At 41.0% G+C, this 20,218-nt stretch overlaps 1 protein-coding gene and 1 long non-coding RNA gene across 11 annotated transcripts in view; one reads left to right on the top strand and one right to left on the bottom strand.

Annotated features, from left to right (window-relative positions):
- Positions 1-20,218, bottom strand: part of LOC106838167 (uncharacterized) — a 28,015-nt gene that overhangs the window by 7,244 nt on the left and 553 nt on the right. For 2 of the 4 annotated variants that reach the window (XR_011502029.1, XR_011502032.1), the window contains 3 exons: positions 13,306-13,469; positions 6,964-7,183; positions 5,680-5,785 (listed from right to left, as the gene is read on the bottom strand). This is a non-coding gene — a long non-coding RNA (uncharacterized lncRNA). Of the gene's footprint in view, positions 1-5,679; positions 5,786-6,963; positions 7,197-13,305; positions 13,470-20,218 lie in introns of all 4 variants that reach the window. The other 2 variants (XR_011502030.1, XR_011502031.1) reach the window with 2 other exon arrangements.
- The window catches only part of MSRA (methionine sulfoxide reductase A), a 384,728-nt gene continuing 384,122 nt past the window's right edge, over positions 19,613-20,218 (top strand). For 5 of the 7 annotated variants that reach the window (XR_001399807.3, XM_044766911.2, XM_070505106.1 and 2 more), the window contains exon 1: positions 19,862-20,146. Coding sequence is in view for 5 of the 7 variants with exons in the window: in XM_044766911.2 (XP_044622846.1) it covers positions 20,011-20,146 (136 nt within the window). In the remaining 2 variants the exon portion in view is untranslated. Of the gene's footprint in view, positions 20,147-20,218 lie in introns of all 7 variants that reach the window. The other 2 variants (XM_014852086.3, XM_070505110.1) reach the window with 2 other exon arrangements.

The following is a 20,218-nucleotide window of genomic DNA, read 5'->3' as shown; positions in this document are numbered from 1 at the left end:
GGAGGGGTACATGTGCAGCCTGGCCAGCAGGCTTTGACTCCTTTTTGCTGTCTTGCCTCCTCCAAAAACTGAGGGTGGAGGAGGTGTTTGGCTAAGTTAGATGGGACCTGAGAGCTTCACTACTGACCTTGGGGTCCCTGGGTGCCCCGTTGTGATCCAACTTGGAGTAACATGGCCTTGGGGGTTATGCATTACACAAAGATATGTATCGCCTCTGCTTTTGTAGGAGGTAGGATACAAGCTTACACAATACACTTACAAATCCATTATTTTGTTAATCATTATTTTGAGCTGATTAGAAAAAAGAATTTTGATTTTATTTTCTGGTATTTTGCATATTCCGAGAGGGAGTAGCGAGCATCTCCTGGTGTTCAGTGTGGGATAAAGGAGCCCCCAGTCAGGGTTTTCTCCTTCTCCACCTCAGCACGTCTATCCTAACACTTACCCTTTGTATTTGTTCACATACCGCTTTACCTGTGTTCCCTGAGAACGCGGGCCTCTCACATTGGCTTTTCCCTCCTAGGTACACTGCCTGGTACACGGTGGGTGCAAGATAAAGCTTGTCTTATTATGTAATTACAATAATAAAATAATAGAGTTTCTCTTATTCCATCACACGTAGCCTTGCTATGTTGCCCTTGATGTTAAAGTGGCACTGAGGATAGAACCATGAAGGTTTCTCTTGGATTTCCAACACCTACACATTGCTTAGGCATCACTTCATCGTAACACATCTCATAAGAGACACAGGAAGGCAATGACAGTCCTTGCGTGTGTTGAGGCATGCGGGATAGTTCTGTTTGGCCATTAGCTGATGCTGCAGTTACAGGTGAAAGCCACCAGATGGCTTAAGGAAATGAATTTATTTCCAATCGAGATTTGAGCTTAGAAATCTGGGACCAAAAAAAGCATGATTGGAGGGAGATCAAAAGGCTTTCTGTAGTGAACCCCAAATAACCAACAAAACCCACTGATGAGTATCACCTGATGTCAGGAGTGGATTTGTGGAGGTTTTGCAATCTTATAGTGAAAAACATTAAACTGTGTACCGTCCTTCCAGTGTCTACATGCTTTAAGAATTACAGAATAATTACTGAAATTCAATTCAATTACACAAATATTTATTGAATGCCTAAGTCCCAATTAAACCTTATGAGAGGCTTATTGAAGCATATGCCACATAAAGCACAGCTTACTAAACATGGAAAAATATCCAGTAGATTAGAAGTAAAGATGGGTGTCCTTCCTCTTTGTGTGCACGAGTGCTCATTACCGTTTCAAGGAGAAATGCTGGTGGCGAAATAATTGTGACCTAGAAAATTTTTGCATATTACCTGCAGGCAGAATAGGTAAAAGACAAAACAAAATAAAGCAAAAATCTAAGTGACTACAGTATCTATAAATGAAAATGTATTTTATATGCTATTTGTATACAAAAACCAGAGTTGAAATTGTTAGATTAGATTAAAACATTTTAATGAGGTAATTTAAAAATAAACCGATATATAAAGTGATCTGGGAGGATATGTACCAAGAGTAGAAGATGTTCAAGGGGCTCTTTTATTTTATATTCTAGATGCTCTGTATTGTGTGAAGTTTTTGGAACAAGCACGTTTATGTATAATTTTGGAATGTAGAGAATGAAATATAAACCCAGTTAAAGAAAATTCCATTCACTTATTTGAGAAATATACTATAGGGTAGGCACTGGGAAGGAAGCGTAGCTCAAAGATAGAGTTGTGAATTAGAGATCTTAATTTCTGTTTATACTAACATTGAGATAGTCAAATTTGTTAACCTTTCTAGACTATTAAAAAATTATGTCCATCTGCAATGCCTACTTTTTAATATATATATTTAAAAGGTCCTTCAGAAATATTCAATATCAGATCATTTTTAAACTTCTGAACAAAAGTTGAAGTAGTTACAAAAGAATTCAGCAAAGATTTCTGAGGGTCTAACAATTTAAAAATATTTATTTTGCTAATGAGAATTTAATTAAAGAAAGCCAATAAATACTCCCCCTTCAAACATACCCTAAAATTGGACAATTAACTTTTTTTTTTTTTTTTTGCTGAGGAAGATTTGCCTTGAGCTAACATCTGTACCAATCTTCCTCTATTTTGTGTGTGGGTCATGGCCACAGCATGGCTGCCGATGAGTGGTGTAGGCTGAACCCAGGCTGCCATGGGGCTGGCCCTGACAATTAACTTTAAAAGCATTAATTTCTTCTGAAGGTGCAGAAAGTTTTCTGTATTGGATAAAGTAGACATTTGTCTTCCTATTCAGAGTATGAATAAACCAAAGGAGATAAAACTCTAGCTTAACTAGGTAACCTGGTATTTGAGATTAACAGAAAAAAGTTGAACTGGTTAAGATAGTTTACTTATTTTTTCTTTTTACCAATCTACAGTTCATCTTTGGACTAATCATTTTTTGTTAAATAAACTGTTTACTTTCTGATTACAAAAGTGATACATGTACACTTAGAAAATTTTTAAAATAGAAAAGTGTAAAGGAAGAAATAAAATATAAAAATCACTCCCAGTCCCATTACGGAGAGAAAACTGCTGTCAGCATTTTGGGTAATTTTCTTTCATTCTTTTTCCTGTGAATCTAAATATGACATACATATAACTGCATGTTGAGGGAAATCTCACCTGTTTTGCTAGAGTTGACAAAGAAGACCCAAAGCTTAGGACAGAGAACCACCAAGTACCCCATGGTTGAAAGAGATCTTCACACAGTTGGGCTCAAACTGCTCTCCCAGAGTTTATTGAATGACCCAACCTCTCCAGTGTCTATAAGCAAAAGGTTGATGGAAGGGGCAAAGGAGACGCATCAGAGTCTAAAACGGTCCTCCCCACGGGGAGGACTCCACTATCCCTCCTTCCAAAGCCAAAGGGACTATCGTCACTTTTCCCCTGGGGAAATGCTGCTAACGTCCTGTCCTTGTAGATCTGTTCTGGACTTTTCCTAGCAGGGAAAAGGAGAATGGAGAGATGAGGCAGGGTTGAGAGAAAAGTGGTCCCACTGTTTGGCAAGGAGAGCATGGACAAGCTCCTCTGGGACAAAACGACAGCTTGGAAGGCAACTTAGCTTGATTGAACTTGCCTCTACAATGCCCAGGAGGGTTTCCTAGGGGCCAGGGAGTCCTACCAGCCAGATACCACAGACTAAACCTCTGGGCCAGGAGCTGGAGAGCATTTCTGGCCGTGGAGCTGCCCTGTCAAGGTGCCACGCCATGAAGAGGCTCACTTGAGCACTCGATCAGAGCATCTGCAAGTGATACTGCCACCCGGCGGCTTTTATGCCTGTGGGTGTGAACCTGAGAAGCCAGTAGAGAAACCTTCAGAGAATCACACTGGCGGTCCCTTTGGGGAAAGGCATGTCCCATTTCTTCCATCCTTCTTTTCATTCCCCAAACCTAAAAGAGCTTGATCCCAGAAAAGGGAGAAGGTAGAACGAAAAGTGGATCTTTCCCTCTTCTTGTCTTTCGGGAGGGAAGCTGGATTCACACTGGGCTGAGTGGGGAAGGGAGTCAGAGAGTATTCAAGTAGATATGAGTGAAGTCTCCTAGTAAGGACTGACCCAACTGAGTTTCAATAACTGGAAATGAGCAGAAAGCTCAGGAACCCTCCAGACAAGGAGGGAAGGAAGCTGTTGCCTAGTACATTATGAGGTAGTTTGTTTTCTCCTTTACACTTCAAAATGTTTCAAGGAACTGTATTAGTTTTATAATGAGAAACTAAAGAAAGTTAGTTAACCGTGTTTATATCCTCTAAGTTCAGACTATTCAATAAATGAATTACAAAAGTGTTACTATTTTTTCTGAATTAAAAAAATACACATAAAAGAAGGAATATAAAAGAAGGAATGCAGTAGAAAATGGAAATTGCCTATATTTTTGCCATCCAGAGATTATTAACATCTTGTTGTATATTCATCCAGGCTTTTAAAAATTCTCTCTCTCACACACACATATACATTTAAAAATAATGAAACTCTAAAATAACTGTATTTCGTTAAAATAACATGTTGAAGAAGAAAAGATGTATTGTATCCTGGGGCAAAAGTGTCCCCAAGAAAGATATGATTAACTGACTGAATTCTCTTTATATGAGTAGTTAACCGAATTATTGTTGCTAACTAATAGTTAAATGAGTAAGTTATCTGATAATTAAGCTTTAAAAAAACCTACGTAAATCAGCTTTAAATTAGGTCCCCGCCACCACGCACTGTTTCATTCACTGGACACGCACTTACGGGAGGTGTTGTTTCCTGGACTAAAACCCAGACAGTCTAGTTTGTCAAACCTGGACAGCTCGGCAAGGCCACCTTTCGACTCGGGGTGAACTGGGTGAACCACCTACCACCTGACATGTCTGCCAAGTGCCCTTTCAGCTTAAAGAGTTGGTGATTCAATGAATTCAGAGAAGTTGTGACTTTACCCTTCTCTCCCTTCAGCCTCACAGAGGAGAAAAACTGGGACATTAAAGAACTGTCAAAGGCCACAGAAGTGGTTAATCCAAAACTGGAATTACAGGATTGTTAGAATCCTTTTTTGTACTCATTCACTCTGCCATTTATTCATTTAATCAACAAATGTTTATTTAGTCCCTCCAATGGCAGTCCAGGGCTCCGGGCTTGTCATGTCTTATAAAAGATAATAATAACAACAATAAAAGCTGTTAGGCATTTGGCACTACATTGAGTGTTTTCACTTAGAATACCTTGTTTAATGTTCATATAACCTTAGCTAGCACTTAGAGAAGAAAAAGATAATGTTGATAAATTATAGTATTCTTAAAAAACATTCTGGGATGGGGGAGAGACAAATAGGCAGAGCACAGAGGATTTTTACGGCAGTGAAAATACTCTGTATGATAATATTATAATAGATATATGTCATTATACATTTGTCCAAATCCCTAAAATGCACAACACCAAGAGTGAACCCCAAGGTAAACTACATACTTTGGGTGATTATGATGTGTTAATATTGATTCATCATTGGCAAAAAATATACCATTCTGGTGAGTGATGTTGATAATGGGGGAGGCTATGCATGTGTAGGAACAAGAGGTATACGGGAAATATCTGTATATTTCTCTTAATTTTTTTATAAACCTAAAACAGCTCTAAAAAAATAAAGTCTTTGAAAAAACATTCTAAAGAAATATCTGCACTGCTATGTTCATTGCAGCCATCCTAAATGGATAAAGAAAATGTGATATATACATACAATGGAGTATTATTCAACCTTCAAAAGGAGGGAAGTTCTGGCATTTGCTACAACGTGGATGAACTTGGAGGATGTTATGCTAAGTGAAATAAATCAGTTATGGAAAGACAAGTACTGTGCAATTCCACTTATTTGAGCTATCTACAATAGCCACACTCTTGGAGCAGAGAATAGAATGATGTTTTCCGGGGAAAGGAGGGAAACGAGGAGCTGTTGCTCAATGGGTACAAACTTTCAGTTATGCAAGATGAATAAGCCCTAAGGATCTGCTGTACAACATAGTGGCTACAGTTAACAATACTGTATTGTGCATTTAGAAATTTATTAAGAGGGTAGATCTCACATTAAGTGTTCTTACCACCCAAAAACAAAACAAAATAAAACAAAGCAAAGGGACAGAAGAAATTCTTGGAGGTGATGGATATGTCTATTACCTTGATTGTGGTGATGCTTTCACAGGTGTTTGCATACGTCCAACCTCATCAAATTGATCCTTTAAGTACGTGCAGCTTTTTGTATATCAATTATTCCTCAGTAAAGCTGTTAAGACAAACAAACAAACAAACAAAAACCATTCTACCTGCATCTTTTGGGGGCTTCTGTGATGTGTGTGCGTGCATCTGTGTGCATATGAAGGAGTTTAATTTATGTACTAACCGGAGAACACTTAGATAACAAAACAAGACATAAGTCCTCTTTGCATCAAGACCCACTAGACATTGAGGAGAAGTGGGGACGAGGGACTTCTGCAGTTGGCACAGGAGATGCTGTGAATGATTCATGCATTCATTCAACCAATACTGGCTGAGTGCTTACTAAGTCCTCAACACTGAGTAGGCACTTGGGACACAATAAAAAGCAAAAAATGGACACATCTTGACTTCCTTGAGCTTACTATCTAGTAAGAGATTTCAAATGGTCACAGAAATAAATGTATATAATAATCATAGCTAATATTTACTGAGGACTTCCTATATGTCAGACACGATTTCAGGCACCTGTCCTGTATTCACTTTTTAAATCATTGCCAAGAAAAAATAAAAACAAAACTGAAAAACCCGTGAGCCAGGGGCTACTATTATCACCCCCAATTCTATTTCTTATAGGGACCCTAAGGAAAGGTTGGTGGTCATACGAGATCATTCCTTGGGAGAACTAATCAAGCCTGGGGGTCGAGGAAGATTGAGGAAGGATTGCCAAAGGCTGCCCTGCCTTACAGGGTGGGCAGGGTACTCACTAAGCAATAGGGAAGTGCTGGAAGGGTACTGGTTTGGGGTACTGGTGAATTGTTAGTAGTAGACAAGAGAGTGGAAAATGAACATTTATGAAGTAGTTGCTACTTTCTATAGCTGGAAGTCTGTGCAATACTGAACCCTATTCCTGAATCATTCTCTGACCCAACTCGAGGATACTGATCCTGAGTTCCTTAAAGGCCGGGGGGGAACAGATAGGAAGTGCATCAGACTACCTATAGGGGGATCTAATTAAAATGAGGTGACCCCTGAACCTAGGGAGTGGCAGCAGCATGGGGTTGGCAGTGTCAGATGCTCTGATGGTGGCAGCAGGAGAGTGGCATCTGTGGTGGCAGTGGGAGGACACTAGTGACAGCTGAGGCAAGCTCACAAGTCACCTGGGACTCTGCCAGGGAAAAAGCTCTGAGCTATCTCTTATTGGATGCTTCCAAAGGCCAGCGTGGCTTGGGGAAGTGAGTCACACACCTGAAAGTTTCCCTGCATATTCTCTTACAGCATCCTTGACGCTCTCTGGTTTCCAAGCATTCAGCGTGTTGCTGCCTGTGTTGTCTGCTGAGCACCGCCACCACTCAAAATTTTAAGATTCCCCTGAGGGGGTTTCCATTTTTCCACTTTCAACCATTGAGCTCTTGCTTCATGTGCTTCACCCTCTACAGCTTTTGGTCTCGTTCAAGATGTGCTTGGTCTAGGAAGATGAACTACTGAAAATCAGAGCTTAATTTAATTGGACATACAGCAAATAACACGTGGATTTTAAAAAATACATGTTTTCAAAGTTGCAGTTGTAATTCCTGAAAATAATGGATTAAGACAAAGAGAAATTTTGAATTATCCAGATTTCGGAACCCAGATTTTGAAGGTCCAACAGATTCTATCAGATGCCATTATATATACATTATATATATACTGTACTTTCTAGCTCTTTGTGTGATTTCTGGTTGTGTTCCAAATCTCTTTAGATTCAGCAAGGATAGCTGTGGATAAATTAACACTGAGCCAAGTTTTGGTTTTAGATTCAGTGTGTGGCCTGGAATGGGTGAGGACAGTTGAGAGTATTGTTAGGCCCCAGGGGCACTCGAGGCATGTTTATGAAAGGCTAGGATAGTGGGTGTGGGTATCCATTAGAACAGTGGTTCTCGAAGTTTCGTGCCTGGACCAGCAGCATTAGCATCACCTGGGAATTTTGTTAGAAATCCTAAGTCTCAGGCCTCCCCCAAATTCCTATATCAGGCGCTCTGAGATGGGGCCCAGCAATCTGTGTTTTAACAAGCCTCCAGGTGATTCTGATGTATGCTGAAGTTCGAGACCCACTGAGCTACTCAAAGCCATAGGGGCTTAAATAAATGGAAGTTCATTTCTCACTAATGTATTGGTCTATGAATAAGGAGTGTAGGGGTGAAATGGCAGCTCGATGATGTTGGGGACCTAGGGTCACTCTATCTGGTCACTCTGCTACTCTCAAAGTGTGGCTCCCCTCTCATGGTCTGCAGTGGTTACTCCACTCTGGCTTTTCAACTCAAGTGTCAGCCAGCGAGAAAGAAGGGCCAGGAGAGCATGCCTCTTCCTTTTAGGGTCATGACCCAGGAACTGTACACATTACTTCTACGCCAATCGTACTAACTGTCAGCTACTCACATGGCCCCAATTAGTCATCTTGACCTGATAACATGGGACCAATTACAACCTAGGGTGGGAGTGGAGTTTCTATCATTGAATGAAAGGCAGAATGGATATCAGTAGATAACTGGTAATCTTTAGGAAGAACCCTGAAGGAAAGTTTTACCTTTTCCCCCAAATCACTCCATTCTGTTTCCCACTTAGATCTAAACTTCTAAGTAATTGATTAAGAGCAGAAGAATTTATCAAAGTAAGATCTAGCCAACTCAATTTTTGGTAAAGAAATGATCTTGAACTTGGGGGTGAGGGAAACTCAGGTTTGAATCCAGGTTCTTCTTAGTAGCTCTGTTTGCTTGGGCACCTCTCTGAGCATGTGTTTCCTCACATATGAAACTGTGAAAACAGGTCAGAGTGAAGGTCAGAAATAATGCATATAAAGCTCATAACATGGTGACTGGAGGTTAATGGGTGCTCAACAATTAGTAACTATTGCTATTATTGTTCTTTCTATTTTTCTATTAAAACTCAGTAAAATAACCCATGCAATTAATTAAAATGCTTAAGACAGCTTTTTACATTCTACAGATAGACCATAAATAAGGCCACATAGTTTTAAGCATGAGAATGTAGTGCCACATTAAGCTTTCTATTTATTTATTTATAAGGGTGTCTCTACCTGGTTAAGTGGATTTTTATGAACAGGCCAATAAAAGCCTTATCTAAGGTGGAGTCTGCCAGGGCATCCCGCAGTTATGGATGGTTTCATAAAGAATAGACATAAGGGCTGGAACGCCTCTTGGAGGGGACAAAGCCTCACCTTTTACACAATTTGTCCTTGAGTTCATCTTCCACACCTGTGACGGCTCTTTCTTTCAGTCCTGGTGCATGGCCCTCCATATCTATGATCTGCAACCCCAGAGGTTAAGGATATGGTCTTCCTTCTTGAAACCCCCACAGCCCTTTGTCCAGGGCTGTGCTACAGAGCACCCTGTGGCCTGCCTTTTGTGGTGCTGCAGCTGGCTGGGTGTAGGATGACTCTCCACCATGCTGTGTGCCCTTGGAGTCCTGGAAAGGCCTCACTGTTTGGTGTGTGCCATCTGGTTGGTGCCTTGCGTGTGGCGTGAGTTCTACAGTATTTACTAAGCAAATGAGGGTTTCAGCAGAATCTGCATGTAGGGGCAATACAAAAAGCACCTTTAAAGCAGTGCCTCAAAAAATCATTTAACATTTGTAATGGACAAGCAGGTATGTTCTCAATAATTTAGATAAATGTCATACCTCTACCTTATACAACAATTGGTTTCTCAATGCTTACTAATTGAAAATGTTTTTATGTATTATCTGACTTTACAGGGAGTAGGTTTTCCTTCCTTAGTGTTTTTTTTAGTAACCCTGGCACATAGATGGTTTTATGACAGAAAATTAATTGACAAAATAAATTGGCACTGAAGTTCCTAAGTTTATAGGAAGGTTTCAGTATGTTATTTGGCTCATTTTATCGAGATGTATACAATTTAATATAATGATGGAGCTTAGAAATGGAGTGGTGACACAATTTTATAAATTCTTCTGGAGAGACACTTCTTGTCCTCCTCTTTGCTGAGCACTGGTCCCCAGGTCCTCAGATTCTTCGCCAGTCCATGTGGACATTTCTAAGATCCCACCCCTAGTTCATCCAAGGGTGGGAGGAAGGGATAGGACACGGCCTTCTCTCTCATCCCTTTGGTCATGTCTTCCACCCTTTCTATTTGACCTGGGGAGAGATGGCTTGCTACGATTTGTGATTAGGCAAGTTGAGTGGGAAGAAGACGGATGGAGCCTCTGGGAAAAAGAGCAAAAGCTACTTGTTAAGGGCTGATTTCTATGAACTGGGGTGGTAATGGCTGGAGGAGGCTGGAAGGGAACTTCCATGGATGGAAGGCCTATTCTACGCCAAGGGCTATCACATACTTGCATTTCAAGGGCCAGAAGAATTGGGAAAAATATTTTGAGAGCCAGCACAGGCTGTCCATCTTAGATTTTGCCAAATAAGGGTCTTAGAGCAACAACTGCTCTCTCTCATCACCACAATATGGGAAGGAAGGACATTTTGACACCAGAAAAAGTCAGCAGTACCTTATTTTAAAATAAAGAATAGTTTTTCAAATTGAATATATTTAGCATTATAAAAAACTTATTGCATTATTTTTTTTTTCCTCTAATTTTGCCATTTTGTTGTAGACTGGTACCATACAATGTTTCGTTTGTTTACATGCTATCTTAGTAAGTGGGTAGCCTCCTGACTCCTGGCCTGGGTAAACACTCCTTCTGTATCCTTTGATAGATCACATGTAATGAGGCTAAAATTTAAACAACATGACTCAGATGTACGAAAAATGTTAATTGCCCTATTTTCTGTAACTGATCTCATCTTGCTCTCATCATTCCTAATGATGGAGGAAAACACTTGATCTTGACAAATAAAAGTGGCTTTTGGGTAGCTTTCAGTTTTAAATAGCCTATTTGGGTCACTGCTCAGTCTTTTGGATTCTGCCCAGGGCTTCCCCCACGCCTTTCTCCTTTTCAAGATGGCATCTGGGTACAAGGAGAGCTTACACGTCCTCTGGTCTTGTGGCCTCCCACTGAGGTGTCTCTCAGCCTTGGTCTCTGTCCTCAGTGTAACTGCATTGGTGAGGCTTAGACTCCTGGCCACTGAGCTCCTGCACTGCGGAGACATAGTTGCTCCTGCTCCATGCTTGAGCATCATGCTGGCTCCACTACTGATGACCGAGGATTTTGTTGTTGCATCCAGTCACAAGGTCTCAGTACTTGGGTCTCCGTGCCCCAACTCCAGGCTTTATTGGGGTCATTGGTTCTGTCAGTCCGTCCATACCCCCAAACCCCTTGGGAGACCTGGGAGTGCTCGCCTGCTCTCTCCACACTCAACATGATGGTGCAGGATCCTGTGAGCCTGCCCTCAGGTCCACTAGCCATGGCCCTGCCCTCAGCCATTGTTCCTCCTCTGTGCCCACATCACATTGCCTGCCCCGACAAATTTAAGTCTTCTGAAAGGTTTATAGTCTCTCTGACCATGGCTTTCAAACTTTCTTTTACCATAAGCTACACTAAGAAATATATTTATGTCTAGATAACAGTACACACATACACACAGACAGTACACACATATGTATGTAAAAGAAACAAAGACACTCCCAAATTATATTTATCCTTACTCCTTGTGGATGCACTCTTATATTGTCTAATCTAGTCTACTCTAAGTCACTTCAAAAAACATGTTGATCTATTGGACTAAAAGGCTTCTACAAAGCAAAGGAAACCATGAACAAAGCAAAAAGACAACTCACCAACTGGGAGAAAATATTTGCAAATCATTTATCAGACAAGGGGTTGACCTCCAAAATATATAAAGAACTCATATAATTCAACAACAAAAAAACAAATAACCCAATCAAAAAATGAGCAGAGGATATGAGCAGACATTTTCCAAAGAAGATATACAGGTGGCCAACAGACATGTGAAATGATGTTCAACATCACTAATTATTAGGGACATGCAAATCAAAACTACAATGAGATAGCACTTTAATCTGTCAGAATGGCTATAATTACCAAGAGAAAAAACAACAAATGTTGGAGAGGATGTGGAGAAAAAGGAACCCTCATACACTGCTGATGGGAATGCAAACTGTTGCAGCCTCTATGGAAAACAGTATGGTGATTTCTCAAAAAATTAAAAATAGAAATGCCATATGATCTAGCTATCCCACTACTGGGTATTTATCCAAAGAACTTGAAATCAATGACCCAAGATATTTATGCACCCCTCTGTTCATTGCAGCATTATTCACAATAGCCAAGACGTGGAAGCAATTCAAGTGCCCTTCTATGGATGAATAGATAAAGAAGATGTATATATATACAATGGAATAGTACTCAGCCATAAAAAAAGACAAAATTGTCCCATTTGCAACAACAGGGATGGACCTTGAGGGTATTATATTAAGCAAAATAAGCCAGACAGAGAAAGACAAATACTGCATGATTTCACTCAAATGTGGAAGATAACAAATACATGGATAAAGAGAACAGATTAGTGGTTACCAGAGGGAAAGGGGGTTGGGGGGTGGGCGAAAGGGATAAAGGGTCACATACGTACAGCGATGGATAAAAATTAGGCTACTGGAGGTGAGCATGATGAAGTATATTCCGAAATTGATAAACAATAATGTTCACCCCAAATCACACAATGTTATAAATCATTATGATCTCAATAAAATTGCTTGGGGGAAAAAAAAAGATGTCGATTCAATGCACATGATTGATTTCTTTTTGTACCATTGGGTCACTGTCCTAGGAAATGCCCCAGGAAGTGAAGTGCTAGCTCCCAAATCTTCAGATTCTTCCCTAGTCCATACGGATGTTTCTAAGATTCCACCCCCAAGTTCATCCTAGGGTAGGGCAATGAGATAAGGATGTTTGGTCTTTCTCATCTCTTAAGTCATGTTCTTTACCTTTCTAGTCTAGGGTTTATTTTAAGGCCAGTCCTCTAATATTTTGGTTCTTATTATGTAAATTTAGTTGTGGGAGTTCCAAGAAAACTTCTTTAACTCTGAAAAGCCTGGATTTCAAGAATATTGTTACCTTATCTTACCATGAATTTAAAAAATGGTTTTAAAAAAATTATTATATTTTATCTCATGGTTTCTGTGGGTGAGGAATTTGGAGGTAGCTTACTGGGTGGTTCTGGCACAGGGTCCTTATGGGATTGCAGACAAGATGTCATCTGAAAGCTTGACTGGGTCTCGAGAATCTGCTTCCAAGATTGCTTACTCACTTGGCTGTTGCAGGAGACCTCAATTCCTCACCATGTGTACCTCTTTATAGGGCCAGTTGAGGATCGTCATGATGTGACAGCTGGTTTCCCCCAGAGGGAGTGATCCAAAAGCCAGCGAGAAGGGAGCTGCATTGCCTTTCATGATTTAGTCTCAGAGGTCACCCATCATCACTTCTGTCTTATTCTATCCATTAGAAGCAAACACTAAGTCCAACCAAAATGTAAGGAGAGGAGAATTAGGATCCACGTTTTAAAGGGAGTGTCAAAGAATTTGTGGACATATTTTAAACCTCCACAGTAACTTGCATATCTTTTCAGATAACTAACAACACAAGACAGCATATGCTATGTCCTACCTGAGTGATGTAAATGGTGAGTTCTACGGCAGAACTCCAATGAAATGAATAACCACTGCTTCCTTGTGCAATCAGGGAAAGCTGCACAGAGAAGATGAGTCTTGCACTGAGTGGTGAAGAATAAGGTCAGAAGACGAGAGAGAATCACACAGGCATTCTAGTTTCTGTAAACAGAGAGAGTGAAGTTGTGGAGGGAGGTTTCCACCTTAGATGTCCAGAGTCCTCAGACTACTCCATGTTGCTCATTCTAGTTTCCCACCCACCACAGTTGACTCTTAATAGCAATCCACATTCCTGATCTCTAACACTCTTTAACAAAATTTGACTGTCCTGTGTCTCATGACCTCCAGGTCTGCGTTCTGAAGAGTGGAAGTCAGTTATGTAAGTGGATCTGGGCTTAAAAGCATTAACGTATTCACTCCACCCACATAGCAGAAACATACTTTTAAAAAGTATGTATAACCTGATAATCTTTGAGATAGGGATACGCTTGTGAAATCATCACCACAATCTAAATAATGAACACATCCAGGGTCCTCAAAAGTTTCGTTGTAAACCTTGCTATCCCTCCCATCCCTGACCTGCATTCTCAGGCAACTGCTGATCTGCTTTCTGTTACTACAGATTAGTTTGCATTTTCTAGAATTTTAAATAAATGAATCACATAATATATACTCTTCTTAGTTTGGCTCCTTTCACTTAGCATAGTGGAATCATCCGTGTTGTTGAGTGTATCAACAGTTCATTTCTTTTTACTGATGAGCGTATTCCATTGTAAAATATACCACAATTTGTTTGCCCATTCACCCGTTGATAGTCATTTGGGTTGTTTCCAGTTTTGGGCCATTACCAATAATACTCCTAGGAATATGTGAGTATAAGACTTTGTATAGACACATATGTTCATATGAAACTGTTGGGCCTTATGGCAGATGAGTGCTTAACTACTTCAGAAACTGCCAAATTATTTTCCAAAGTAGTTGTACCATTTTGAATTACCATCAGCAGTGTATAAGGGTTCCAGTTCCTCCACATCCTCACCAAGACTTGATATGGTCAGTCTTTTGAATTATAGCCATTCTGGTGGGTGTGTAGGGGCATCTTATTGTGGTCTTTATTTGCATATCCCATTGGCATATCCCATTAGTCATTTTAATTACTAATGATGTTGAGCGGTTTTTTTCTTATGTGCATATTTGCCATCCATGTATCTTCCTTGGTGTCTGTTTTTGCCCATTTTGCCCATTTTTTAAATGTGCTGTTTCTTATTACTGAATTTTGGGAGTAACATATTCTGGATATAAGCCCTTTATCAGAAATGTAATTTACAAATATTTTCTGTCAGTCTGGGGCTATCTTTGTATTCTCTTAAGAGTGTCTTTTGAAGAACAAAAGTTCTTAATTTTGATAAAATCTGATTGATTAGTTTTCTTCTTTAATGGATCATGCATTTAGTGCTATACTTAAACATTTTTGCTTACCCTAAGGCCCCAAAGATTTTCTCCTGTATTTTACCTTAGAAGTCACTGTTTTAGAAGTCACAGCCTTTGCACCTTGGTTGAAAATCAATCGACCATGTATGTGTGGGTTTATTTTGGGACTTTATTTTGCTCCATTATTCTATTTGTCTCTACTGTGGCCAATATCACACTTTCTTGGTTATTGTAGCTTTGTAATAAGTCTTGAACTCAGGTAGTGTAAGCCTTCCTACTTTGTTGTTTTTCAAATTTGTTTTTGTCAGACTGTCAGGTGTCGGGTGGTTAATTTGAATGGCAAGCAAAACTGAAAGTAACAATCAAGTCTTTATTCATTTACTGTGATAGTATGAGCAAGAGGCCAAAATGCAAAGCTCTAGCTCATTCTGTTCCATTTTTCCCCATGGAATAACATTAGGTGTAATGGTCAATCAGATGACAAGCAGCACAAGTGGGGGAAATTGTCTCACTGGTGAAGAGCACTGAACAAAAGCTCCCGCTGTCTTATGGACAGGGCCCTGGAGAGAGGGAGAAAAATTGTCTTAGTCCGCTTTCCAAGAAGGCCCATCTCCAAAGGGGGATGCCCTGTCTAGAAATGCAGATATGATTATAAGCATGGCTGGCCTGGAGTGGGACTTGATCCATGACTGAAACTCCCTCCAGGAGACTGCAATTCACTGCCTTGCACCAAGGGACACCCCCTGAGCATCAAACTTAGTGTGAGGAGAGTAGCGGTCACTAATGAGGCCTGCCAGGCAAAGCCTTTGTAATTGCTCATGGTTGGGCCTGAAAGACAACATGTAGGATTTTGGCCTGGAGCTGGACTCCTCAGTTTCTGGCTAGTTTAGGGCCTTTGCATTTGTACTTAGTTTTAGAGTCAGCATGCCAATTTCTAGAAAAAAGCTTGCTGGGATTTTCATTGGGATTTTGTTGAACCTATACGTTAATTTGGGGAGAAACTGCATTCTAACAATATTGACATGTTGAGTCTTCTGATCCATGAACATGGTATATCTCTGTATTTATTTAGATCTTTAAAGATTTCTCTTAGCAATATTTTGTGGGTTTTGATGTACAGATTTAATGCATCTTTAGTCAGATTTACCCCTAAATATTTAATATTTTTTGGATTTGGATCCTGCAATGTTGCTAAACCAACACATTAGTTCTACTAGATTTCTGTACACCCCACAGCATTAACCTAAACTATGTGGCATTGGTTTAACTGGTAGGCAGCAGACAACAAGGACACAGGTTGGAAAGCTGGTGACTCATTTTATGCTACCACAAAACATTTGATAACATTGTCAACTCAATTGGTAAGGCAGACCATGTGCTCTATGAATCTGCAGCTGCAGGGAAAATGGTAGGAAAGATGATTCTCTGACCAACCAGAGAGTATTGGCTGTTTCCCACCTCCTTTAGCAAAGTCCTTTGAGAAAGTTGAACTCAGGTAAAAGCTAGCCATTTTGTTAACAGAGATAGAAGGCAATAAAGTTCTGCTAAGATTGGAGTTCTCTGCCTGCAGCCTGCAATACAAGTAGACTGGGAATGGTTATTTAGGGCTTTCTAGTTTTGATAAAGCCAAAAGCTACTATACTTCCAATAGCAGAAGATAAAACTGTGACCCAAGGTCCTTCTCAAGAGTCATTAGCAAGTGTTGTCTGACAGATGATGAAAGCCAGGCAAGCAGTAAAGATCATTTTAAGGGGATTGTCTTCTCAACCAAATCTGCTGTTTTTGCTGGTTGCAAGAGCACTGCCATTAAGTTAATAGAAACAGGATAGATGGGACAAACATAGAGCCTGGTAAATAAAAACGAAGAGTAGTTAGGCATTAGTAATATGATGAGTTGACACATTTAGCTGTAGTTATTTGTATAAGGAATTGTAAAAGGAACAAATAGACCAGAAATCTATTCAGTATTTCTCAAAACTGAATTGACAAAGGAGCTACAAGCTTAGCTTGCAAATGTCTGTGTCCATTTGACTCTGAAGTAACCCACAGTCCTTCAAAACTGCACCAGTAGGCTATTAGGCATAAAAAGATGTGCAGCCTCCCAGGAGGGCTTTTTCTTCACTATGCTCTTCAGATGGAATCATGGGAGATCATGGATAAAAACCTCCCAGCGAGTAAAGCCAGTACCTTCTGAGGCAACAAACAAGGCAGTTCCTTCTAGAAAGCAGAACTGGGGTCTAACCGCAAATTTACTCCACCATCTGGGCAGTCTTTGAAGTTTCCCCTTTGCAACGTTTGGTAAGGCTGTGGACCAGCGACTACTCTTTTTTTCCTCATTATTTTTTCCAAATTGGTTTTCATATTCCTACTTCACCATTGCACACCAGGTGTGTGGGGGAGGGAGTGGGAGAGGGGAACAGATCCTCATCTTTCTAGATCACTGGATCATGAAGAGTTAAATTCAGACTTGTAAAGGACTGCACATCATCAGCAGATCGTGGACTTTGAGCTGGATGAGTAATAGCTTGGAACTTTGGCTTTTTTCCCTTTGAAACAGGGTGTGTTCTATGTGTCAGAACACAGGTATATATGGATAGCTGGATGGCCAGAGGAGCGGACTGTGAGGCTTGTCCACCGAAGTACATTCTCACCTTCTTCATTTATTATTAGAACTGCCCCGTATTAGCTGATCCGCTAGAGAACTTCATCTCTCCCCTTCTCAACAGTTAGATGTGGTCATGTCTTAATCAGGTTACGGAATGAGTAGAAACGATGCATGCTACCTCTAAAACACATTTCTAGGAGTATGGAGGCGTGCACCCCTCTACTCTCTGCCTTCTTGCTGGGCTAAGATACAGATGTGATGGCAGGTTCTGGGGTGGAGGTCATGAACAAGGACCGCGGTGCTGCCCTACCAGTGCTGGACCACCTACTTTTGGACCAGTACACGAAAGAATAAAGCAAAGCAAAATTATCCTGTTTCAGATACAGTATCTGTGTCTCTGTTAAATCAATCTAATTTGTATGCCAACTAAAACCCAGGCCTAGTTTTGGAATAGAGTATTAAGTATTGTCTCCAAGGGGCAAGGGAGAATCATTCTTGAACGAGTGGAAAAGAAACTTTTGCTAATATAAGTCAGAGTTTTGGCTCAATTAAACCAAATGCATAACCACTGAACACTTAACTTGAGCCAATCCAGTACGAGATATTACAGAAGAAAAGACATGGTCCTGCTCAGTACTGAACTATCTATCTATGGATTGTTACATAAGAGAGAAATAAACTTCTGTTTTGTTTAAACTGCTGTATTTGGGTCTTTGTTGTATCAAAGAGGATGCTTAGAATGCATCCTAAAGAACATGTGTTGTTAGAACTTGTTGGAAAACCAGAGAATGATCACAAAAATAACAAATCAAAGAAATGTGTGCCCAAAGGGGAATATGGACAAAAAAAAGACTCTCAGTGTGAAGCTCAGAAGGGATCAGGAGAGTGAAGAAAAGTAAGTCGTAGTGGTGAAAATGGCGTCATTGAAGGCAGGAATATTTAATTTTCTTCCCCCAAAACAAACAAATAAAACAAACTCAACGTAAATTTTCTTACAGCTATTCTTGTAAATGAGATAAGAAATCCATTTTATGAGAAAAAGCTTTGAAATAAATTAAGGTATTTTTTCTTTAAAAATGTTTACTTTTTAATAATAATAAAAGTAACATAGCCATTGGAACACCTAAGACTGTAACAATGGTGAACATTTTGAAACAAGTTTAAAGAAAGTGAAAATCAGCAGACTATTACCCTGAGCAACCAAACTGCAAACCTTGTTTTAATTTTTTCCAGTCTTTCTCCAGTGGGTGTCCAAGCAGAGGTCCGCGTGTTTTTATATACACTGCACATTACATATACAGTGCTTCTTCACTTCACATTATACAAGTACTTCTCTTTGACATGAAAATCCTTCAGTTCTTAGTTGCTGAGTATTTCTACCATATTTAACTTCATACAACCACAAAACACAGGAAAAGGAAATCAATATGTATCAAAACGCAGTGATTAAAAAAAAACACAGACTATTTCCTTTGACAGAAGAATGGTCATACTTTTTTCAAATGCTTAGTAGTCCCGTGTCTTCACAAGCGGAAAAGTGACACCTTGGAGTGTTTTCAGGAAAGGTCTGTAGAACCTACTTCGTATAATCTCACAGCAAAAACAAATCAAAGTAAAGACTGAGGCAAACTGCCCAGAGGAAATCTAAATGACAAAATAAACACTTCAATCTAAGTACCGGCCTAATCCTCCGGCTCCGCTTATGTTACAGTCCAGACCGCATTAACACAGGGCGGTAACCAAAGCCCGGGGGCAGGCTGGGGCAAAGCCTTCTCACTTGTGTGGGTGCTAATCTGAAGTTCCTTCCCGCATCGGAGACTATCTGCCCATTTTGGCAGAACATTTGTGCAAAACCAAAATTTCACATATGGAACTCCCAAGTCACCCATCTGGCTCCACCCACCTTATTTTTGGGTTGAAAAATTTGTCACAGGAACAAATGTTATCTCCCATGATTCCAGAAACAAGAATGATCCAAGAGCACCATTAAATTCACCTAAACTCTGTTAATTTTGGTGTTAGCGCCCTGCTCTTTTATTCCGCCCCCATAAAGTGGGTTTATCAATGTACCGTGTATGTGTATATATATGTACATAGACATATACAATTATCTTTCCTATTCTGAGCTTTTTGAAAGTTGTGCTTAGTTTTCATTTCGGATAAATACTCATTTTTTGATAATATATCATTATAATGGGTCCAACGGAAACATCCATTCTGGTTGTCATAACGTAGGGGTCTTATATCTTACTGGGCATGCCCAACAACTGCTAAGGAGGTGGTGAAACGGGAACAACTTTAAAACCAAAGGCCAGGCTTTCTTTTTGGCCTCTGCCGCTTCACCTACTGCGCCGCGATCAGCCCACTTGTTCCCTGCAAGGCATCTCTGTCCTGGCCGAGCCAGAAAAACCCGCCGGTGTTCCCGGGCCAGGTACCCGTTCCGGGCGGGAACACGCCCTGTGACAGCGCGCCCGGCCCTCGCCTTGGGTAACCTCGATTCCGGGGCGGCAGCGGCCAGAGTCCGCAGCGCACGCGGCCGGGGCGGACCCGAGCCCGCCCGCCCAGTGCACGCCGGTCCCGCCGCCGGGCGCCCGCCGCCTCCTCAGCGGCGGCTCGGCTCGCGACCGCGCCGTCCCGCCTGGTGGCCCCTCGGCCACTCGCCCGCCCATGCTCGTGGCCACCAGGAGAGCTCGCAGGCTGTTCCACAGCCTCTTCCTGGCCCCGAGAATGGGCGACACCACCTCTAAGATCGTCAGCCCCCAGGAGGCCTTGCCGGGCCGGAAGGAGGCGATCCTCGTAGCGGGTAAGGACGCGGGCACGCACAGAGGGCACGGCAGTCGCCGCTGCGCACGCGCACGCGCGCGCGCGTCCTCGG

Source organism: Equus asinus, chromosome 3 (assembly GCF_041296235.1).
Source record: "Equus asinus isolate D_3611 breed Donkey chromosome 3, EquAss-T2T_v2, whole genome shotgun sequence".
Taxonomy (NCBI): Eukaryota; Metazoa; Chordata; class Mammalia; order Perissodactyla; family Equidae; genus Equus; species Equus asinus.
The sequence above is the reverse complement of the archived record's forward strand: the minus strand, read 5'-3'. Positions and strand labels throughout refer to the sequence as shown.